The sequence below is a fragment of the Sinocyclocheilus grahami genome, unplaced genomic scaffold, assembly GCF_001515645.1.
Source record: "Sinocyclocheilus grahami isolate Dianchi unplaced genomic scaffold, SAMN03320097.WGS_v1.1 scaffold92.1, whole genome shotgun sequence".
Classification (NCBI taxonomy): domain Eukaryota; kingdom Metazoa; phylum Chordata; class Actinopteri; order Cypriniformes; family Cyprinidae; genus Sinocyclocheilus; species Sinocyclocheilus grahami.
The window spans coordinates 2,978,647-2,988,102 of NW_015505271.1; the positions used below are offsets into that span (position 1 = coordinate 2,978,647).

General features: G+C 38.2%; 1 protein-coding gene across 1 annotated transcript in view; it reads left to right on the plus strand.

The window, feature by feature from the left end:
- LOC107587448 (protein SCAI) overlaps nucleotides 1–9,456 on the plus strand; it is a 35,072-nt gene that overhangs the window by 8,050 nt on the left and 17,566 nt on the right. Inside the window, exon 3 of the mRNA XM_016275241.1 lies at nucleotides 5,084–5,198. Within this exon, the coding sequence (XP_016130727.1) occupies nucleotides 5,092–5,198 (107 nt within the window). The 5' untranslated portion in view covers nucleotides 5,084–5,091. The remainder of the gene's footprint in view (nucleotides 1–5,083; nucleotides 5,199–9,456) is intronic.

Consider the following 9,456-nt stretch of genomic DNA (forward strand, 5'->3'; position numbering starts at 1 on the left):
TACAGATTGTGTCAAAGCAACTGAACAGCATTAATTAGGAAAATAGTGTGTCAATAATGCAAAATGACAATAGTAAACACTCATTTTTCAGTTAAAGACAGTTCATCATTGAATTCAGTGATGTCAACATCCAGCTCAGTTTAAATAATATCTTTGCAATTATGTCAACGATAACGTTGGAAATGAAGTGTCCCCAACTAAGCAAGCCAGAGGCGACAGCGGCGAGGAACCAAAACTCCATCGGTGACAGAATGGAGAAACAACCTTGGGAGAAACCAGGCTCAGTCGGGGGGCCAGTTCTCCTCTGACCAGACGAACCAGCAGAACGGAAAAATCAATATAAGACGTAATAAAACAGACGATGAACAATATTAACAGCAATTATTATATGATGCAATCAAACTTATAGCAAAATGTGGTAGTTCTGTATGTTGTTTCAGGGTTGGCATCATCTGAGGTCCTCTGAGGGGTTGGCATCATCTCTTCTCAGGTGTTCTGAGACATACATACACATACTGCAAATAATGTGTTGCTAACTACTGTGATAATAATTAAATTATTAATTGTTTTAATTGGGACATTCTTCTTTGGTGAAATATCCACAAATATTCTCTGAATCTGTTGATAGCAGTTGAAACGAAAGGTGGACTGAAACGATCCATAAGTGGACCATGGTGAGCCATCTGGAGGCTGAGCAGGGGTGATGGACATGCTCAGGTCTTTTCCATTCAGACCACCTTGGACTGACAGCTGAATGTTTGTCTTACTACCCACTGGGCCTGACCACATGCATGCGCGCGCACACACACACACACACACACACACACACACAAGCTGACACTGTACACTGTTTCAGGCAATAAGTGATGTTTCTCCCTGCTGTGGCTTCCATTGTCAGAACAATACATCACACAGATATTGCTCTTATTGGTGAGAATAGGCCTTCAACATACCAATTTTGCATTTATTCTCGCAGATGCTGACATATAGACATGATGCTTCATTCAAAATCATCTGTAAAAATTGTTGACTACATTGAGTCAAGGCTATTCAAGTTTATTAACGCTTCATGAATGAATCTCACCTGACCTTCTAGTTTTTTCACAAAGCTTACTTAAATTCATGCTTTGCATATGCATTATAGCTATTTATCATCGTTCATCTTCTCGTTTTGTCTCTCCCCTACTCTGTCCTCAGCTGGTCTGATTTAACATCTGATCCGAGCAATAAGCACTGCACATTCAGCCTTAGTCATGTGTTTGTCACACTCCCGCTTTCTTACTTTCGCTGTGCCTTTGACGTCCCTTGCTCTCTTTTTCCCCTAATCCATGCCTCAGACACACAAGCATGCACACACAACGCCGGTTCCTCTTGGTGTAGCCAGAAGAGGTGCACATGTCCTCCCTATGACACATCTACACCACATTTATCTTCTGCCACCACAGAGAGGCCATGTGTGGTGTTGTGTTGTTTGGTTGACACCATATAGTGTCACACACAAGCTAAGTCACATATTCACAACATACTTAATGTGTAAATACACAAATTTGTGTGATGTTTAGCATTTAAGAGTAGTGAATTATTATGTTTCTTGTTGGTTAATTTGAAAACATGCAGATTAATTGGCCCTCTGTGAGAGCCGACCTTCTTCCATCTGCACAGAGTAGACTATATGCTCTCTTTATAGGCCATTAAAGCTTTGAGCTTGTTTCTGAACAGGAAGGGCCTTTGAGATATCCCATTCTTCAGCTAGTAAAGATCAGTGTGTGATGGCATATGTAACAGGCAGTTGGCAGGACCTGAATCTCTTCTGTCCTTTAGTGGTTTATTTATTCATAGTGATAAGCAAATGAAATGAAGACTTAAAGTCTGCATGAAATGAAAATTTACCTTACTTTACGTTCTTCAAATCATTTTAAATGCTACTAGTGAATTTATATGCTATAATGTACAGTAAGAAAAAAGGCTATTCATTTTGAGGTTTAAGATTACATTTAACTGTTATTAAATTATTATCGTTTAAAAGATTAACTTAAAGGTGGGGTATGTTTTTTTTTCTTCCAAAAACGCTTTGGAAAACTGAGTTGGGCCGAGTACCAAAACAAACTTGTAGCCAATCAGCAGTAAGGGGCGTGTCTACTCATGATGCGGCGGAGAGGGCGCTCCGTGCACAGGACTAGTGGTCGACCGATATGGGTTTTTTGACAGCCGATGCCGATATTTTGGAAAGCAGGGTGGCCGAAATAAAGCCGATATAATTTTATTTATTTTACTTTATATTTAAGAAATTTGAAATCATTTGAAATGGATTAAAATAATTGTGTAAAATAAACATACTTTAGAAGACAAAGCATTTTAAACAAATTAATAAATATTTAATAAAAATCTAATTAAAAAGGAAGTAAACACTTTAACCAACAGGGCACTCAGTATTCTGGGATGTTTGTGTGCATTGGGAATCTTTTAATTTTTTTTTAAATAAAGCCAAGGTAACACTTATTTTACATACAGCACTCAATGAAAATGACACGAATATGACAGTGGGCAAATGCATAAAACGCAGCATAATTTGAAATCACTAGTATAAAGTTTGTCGATCACGCGTCTCCAGTCAAGCAGAGCTCTCCTCCTTTCAGCATTCAATTTGCACGGACCGTCCGTCACGCAGAGAACAAGTGATCATGCAGGGTACACATGCACACTTCACAAAATCTCAACTAGATTCAACTAAGTTTGCAAGGTTTGTGAAATTAAATGTTCATTAGTCATTAAAAGATTTAAATAAATGCGTATTTGCTGAATGCTGACAGCAAATGAGAACGTATTATAATGTTTGCCTTTCTATTACTAATAATATTAAAGCAATCGTTATAATACTTTTTTGAATACATTTTAATAACTTTGTTTAACAGTTCTATCTGATTATTAGATAGACTTCTATCCATATTAGACAGAACTGAACGACGACAGCGAACAAGAGGGATAATGTGAGCGGTGTGCGCTCAGGCGCTGCCCTTCTCAGCACCGTCAAAATAAAAGTCCCGCCACATCGGCCAAACAGAAAAACAACTTCTTCTTCGGTTTTATGGTGGGTAGCACCAATGTTAAGGTGCATTATCGCCACCTACTGTATTGGAAACAGAAAAACTTAACGACCAATGCCGATATATCGGCCATGGCGATATATCGGTCGACCACTACACAGGATGGACATTAGCTGAGCCGAGCAACAGAAAGATAGAGATGGCGGATAAAAAACAAAAGAGGAAAAGAAGGCTTACAATAAGGCAAGAAGTAGGACCCGTGTAAATATCAGATCAGCTTTCCAGTGCTGGATAGAACTCAAGTAGCGGAAGGCCTGCGATCGGACACCGAGGTTGCTTTGTTTCTTATCGATAGGTGAGTAACACTGTGTCTACACACCGCACCGCAACAGCTAAAGTTTGTCTACACTGGACGCGACAAAGCGACCGTTGAAAATCAGAACGCAGCAGCAGTTTTCTGTTGGTGATTTGTCGTGTCGCGCCACACCGCATCCAGTGTAGACAGTATCACTGATTATAATGAGTTCTATAGTATTTTGTCATGCCGCGCCGCTCGCATCCGGTGTAGACGCGGTGTTTCGCTTTGTTTCACAGAACTAATCGTTGCCTGGGTTGCGTACGTATGTGTGGGGCGGAGCTATCAAAATAGGGGCGAGACCCTTTTGGGGTAGGGGCATGTTTGTTTTGGTGATTTGAAATGTCAACATTGGCTACCAGAAATCACTTACCCCACCTTTAACACCATGTTCTAATCAGACACAATGCGATAAGATTTCAGCAACACAATTTTTCTTTCCAAACCAGACGCATCACGGCTACAAGACGTGACAAAATCAATTACAAATCACAGCCAATCAGAAGAAGGAGTGGGCGGGCTCTTTCTGCAAGTTAATTTAAATAAATGATTTTGACATTATTTAAAATACACTCGGTGGCTGTTAAAATGTATGCCATGGAATATGCATATTTGTTTACATAAAGATCCCAGTTTGAACGCTCTTGTTTCTTTTAAGTTCTTTTTTTCAAGATCTGAGGTTAATTATTCATTGTTGCATTCATTATATGGCTATTAAAGTCATGCACAATGATATACAAACTCAAATTAAATGATTTTATTATGATACAAAATGGCATCAGTACATGAGCTGTCAGCTGTGATGTTGCAGAAATAGAAATCATTGAAAAAATCCCTTGTTGTAACATGGAAAATAATATTTTTTATTTCTTGTAGCGTCGCTGGGCATAGTGTTAAGTGAATGTTAGATGAAGGCAAATGTCATCTAAATAGAGGAAATGGGCATGAACAATTAAATATCCAGTATCGACTGGTACTGATTAATTGAAAAATATCTAATAACGGTTGATAACTGAAATGGTACCGATATATTGTACTTCCCCATTTTACACCTAAAGATGTAAACAGTATTGTTTATAAATGTTACAATTGTGTATTTACATTTAGATTAAGTCTCCACCAGTGATATCCAAGATCACTGTTGTATCGACCACGAACACTGCACGTTTTTGATGTCTCTAATCTGACACACACATTTGAGCTCTTGGAGTCTTTACTGATGAGTTGAATGAGGTGTGTTTGATTAGAGAGACATCTAAAATATGCAGTGTCAGGAGTTCTCCAGGACCAGGATTGGGAACCACTGGACTAACAAAACAGAAAAATTACTTTCAGCTTAATATATGTTGGTTTATTCATCTCCATGAAATTCATATAAATGGATTATTTTAAGGGCTTCAGTGAAACTTTTGTTCCAACTCATGCAAATTCGTCAGAGCGTGTCAGTTGGTTTGGAGGTGGAATTAGTCAGTTTTCGTCAAAGCTGATTCAACATCTGCCCACGTCACTGATGCAGATTCTTATACCCACAATACGTCAGTTCAGACTTCTGTGGTGCTCATTTAACTGTGATTCATAAAACTTGCTTCCGCCACTGATGCCTGCTTGTGCTAACGACTCAGTTTTGCATAACTCTGCCGAAGGTCTGTTTGGAATTCACTTTTTAGTTTTGTTTTGTTTCCAGCAGCTGCCATGACAGGGGTGGGGGCAGAGGATGACATCCCTCTCTGTGAGAGGAAAACTGTCACTGACTTCTGCTATCTCCTGGACAAGTCCAAACAGCTTTTCAATGGCTTAAGGTCAGTCTCTTCTCAGTGTCTGAGCATTTTGCTGTTTATTTGTGCTCTTGTTTGCCTTCCAGATTGCTGTCTGGGTCCAATGCTGCAGTGACCTTATGTACACTTACTCAGCTCAATCTTTTTTGTTCTTTCTTTTTCTTTCTTTCTTTCTTCCTTCCTTCCGTTTTCATTCTTGTTTTTGTTTTAATTTTCTTGTTACTTTTGTTTGCTCATTCGTTGTTTGTTTCTTTGTTTTCATACTTGCTTTTGCTTTAATTTTCATGTTTGTTCATTCTTTTGTTCATTTGTTGTTCATTTCTTCTATTTGTTTTCATTTTTTCTTTCTCTTGTTTGCTTGTCCATTATTTTGTTGTTTTTCTGTTTTTGCTCTTTCTTTTGTTTTCGTTTTGCTCATGCATTGTTCATTTGTTTCTGTTTTAATTCCTTCCTTCAGTTTTTTTCTCATTCATTGTTTCTTTTGTCTGTCTTTTTGTTTGTTAATTTATTCATCTGTTTTTGGGTATGACCCATGAGGAGTTCATTTGAATACCAGAGTCAAGCTTGTTTTCTGTTCTCGCAATAGCCATAAATCATGCCTTTAACCATATAGTGACAGTGACTGATGTAAGTATCAAATATGGTGACTTATGTAACACTGGAATGTCTTATCACAGCTGAGACAACGTTATTTAATAACCAAGTCTAGTCAAGGCTGCCAAATCTTAATTAACCGACAGCAGCTTCAAATGCTTTTTAAATTTATGAGAACATTGAGCATATTGCATGGGTTGCTCTCAGAATGACCGAATTCTGCTCTGACAGAATCTAGAACCTTTGGCTGACATAAAGCTCATATTACCATCATTGTGAGTTACTGGAAATCCCATATGAACAAAAATATGAATGGCACTTGTTTTTTATTATGCCAAAAAGGATTGTCCAGTGCAGCCCACTTCACGTAGTACAGGTTTACTTAATTCAGTCTCAAAGAGTCGATAGTTCACCCAGGGATAGAAGGGATCGTTCACCCAAAAATGAACATTTTGTTAATGTAACCGTTTTTAGCACTATAAAACAGGGCTGACAAATACTGTATATTGACTAGGGATGCTCCGATCCGCCTTTTTCGCCTCCGATACCGATTCTGATACCTAGGGTTCAGTATTGGCTGAAAAAAAAAATCTCGGATTTGGATCGACTCTCTCTGATCGATACCCGATCCGAGAAAAATGGCACTATCGGAGCCGATACCCGATATGAATATCGGATCGGCGCATCCCTAATATTGACACGTCTGAACATAGCCAATTTTGTAGGTGTGGTTGATTTTCTCTGTATCTATAAATGAGCAGGTTCTAACGTCTCATCTGTGCTGTGCTTTATGTATGTGTTGATGTTTGCCTGTTCATCCGTAGGGAGATGAGAGCCCTTTATATTTTCCAGTGTCTGGGTGAAGTGAGCTCAGTTTTACATCTGAATGAATCTTCAGCTCTCCTCTTCCACCTCCTCATATCTGCCAGTGTTTGTCTCCGCATTACACACACTCTTAAAAAAAAAAGAATTCGCGTCACTCCGTGTTTATCACCATTTCTCAGTGGCCAGTAGGTTGCGTTTGAGTTAATCAGTAATTTTTAGCTAAGACTATTTATAGGACAAGTATGTCAGTAGCTGTGGGCTCTATCTCTCTATCTCTCTCTCTTTTTTGCTTTCTTCCTCCGTTCTTGTTTCTCTCTTTTCTTCTTGTCTTCACTCTCTGTATTCCTTATCTCTGTTTCCATGCCCTGTCCTTATGGACAGGGTTTGTGTTTGTTATATTTATATTGCATAAGCGACTGAGACTGCTACAGTCCAGGAGTTTGGTTCATAGAATAACCCACATGTTCTGACATTAATATATTCATGCAGTAGGTTTTTTGCGCATTAAGAAAATTTGTTTCTTAACCTCATCTGTGGCAAAATCAGGAAAAAAACAGCACTCTTGCTTCTGTGATGTTGCTAAACTATATCATATGATATAAATTTAGGACAAAAACCCATGCAGGGGCATTTTTTTGCCTTCATATCTTGAATATTACAAGCATAAAACTGCATTCATAAACTAATGTTAATGTTAATCTTAATCTTAACGATGTTAAGTCATCGTTCTGCATCATGTTTGTCAGCAACTGCATGCAATGTAAGATGACGTACAGGTCTGGGCAGGGCGGGGTGCATTAAAATGTGTTAATAATTTTAATGCATTATTTTTTCCATAATTAAAAAAAAAAAAAATTGTTAAGTCATCGTTCTGCATCATGTTTGTCAGCAACTGCATGCAGTGTAAGATGACGTACAGGTCTGGGCAGGGCGGGGTGCATTAAAATGTGTTAATAATTTTAATGCATTATTTTTTCCATAATTAAAAAAAAAAAAAATCTAGCCTTAAGGCTTCTAAATTTTATCTGAAACATTCCCAAAAATGATAAGTGATACATGTCTCTCCTGCATTTGGGATATTTTCAGTTTGTGTACCGCATTGACAAACATAATCAACTAATAAGACAAAAATTGCTTCCACTGACTTTTTACAGCATTAGTATTGTAGATCTAGTCCAAGCATAAAGGTGCATTTAGTCCTTATTTACTTATTATTCCTGCATGAAGGATTTCATGTGATGCTCAGTACATATATATAAATATGCATGTAAATGAACTTATATGTTTCATACCTTAGTGATAGCTTGTGTCTACCCAAATACGAGACTAGATGCTTGTTATTAAGCCACGCCCCCATGCCCTGTTTCTCCATGCTAATTAGGCTGTCTAACCAGTAGCGGCCTACTTCTGCATTTGACGCTTAGCAACACCCTGTAGAGTTCAGTAATGAAACAGCTATTATTAATTGGTCTCAATTCCTTACCTAATACTTCCACTACTTGATAGCGCTCTCTATCTTTCACCTCTTTGGTATCTCTTTATTAAGCAAGCTTGACTCAGTAGAGACATTTATAGCGGCTTTGACATTTTCATCTTCATATTCGCATTTATATTCTTCATCAGCATGTTTAAAAATGCAAACACACATACAAACACATATACACTACAGTTAAAAAGTTTAGAGTCAGTAAGAATTTCTTTAAAAAAAAATCTTTATTCATCAAGAACACATTAAATGGATCAAAAGTAACAGTGAAGACATTTACGTTTGTTATTTCATTTTCAATTTCATATCATTCCATATAAACAGAGGCGTAGCAATAGGGCAGGCAAGGCAGGCAATTGCCTGGAGCCCCGCATTTTGAGGGGGCCCCCGACAGCTGACCATTTGAACAATCGAAAATGTCATTATTAATATAACATGGACCAACACATCTGCATCCCCTCTCGCATTACACTAGATGTGCTTGCTTTTTCCTTTTCAAACTGGCACAGCGCTTACTTGTGCATTTGCTCATTTAAATTTAAATTTGAAGAGGACTTATATATCCATCTGGCAGCCAGAACGGAAAAAAGCAAGAAGAGGAGGAAAAGAGGAAACATAACAGCGGTAAATGATGGAGATAAGATTGACTTAAGGATAATTATATGACAAACAAATTAGTCCCGCCTCCACTCAGTCACACCAGCCAGCGCCTCTTGAGCCACTGAACTGTAGTAAACGCAAAACAATGGCAGACACGGATAATGACTGATAAAACTATCTTTTTAGTAGCGGACAACTACAGTGAATACTGTAACATTCGTTAAAGTTACTTACTTGACGATGTTGTATCCTAAAATGCCTTGAAGACACGAAAACAGCCATTTGTGATTCTTAATTTGCGGGTTATTTTTTAATTTGCGGGTGTGAAGAGCAGACGCCGATGCGGGAGAGGTGCGTCTGACTCCGGGCTACTTTTACACTGTTGCCACGGGTTATAATACAAGTTAGCGGTTCTAAATTCAATTCCTTAAAATAGCTTGAATGCAACTCTACACCCTTGCCTCATTTACTATACGCTGATCTATGAATATGCAAATTAGTCCCGCCTCCACTCAGTCACACCAGCCAGCGCCTCCTGAGCCACTGAACTGTAGTAAACGCAAAACAATGGCAGACACGGATAATGACTGATAAAACGATTATATGACAAACGTTTTCGTTGTTAATTCCAGCTTATTTTTGTTTAATTATTTGCAAGATGAATTACTGGTAATAGTGGTCGACCGATATAGTTTTTTTTGACAGCCGATGCCGATATCTTGAAAAGCAGGATGGCCGATATAAAGCCGATATCATTTTATTTATTTTAATTAATAT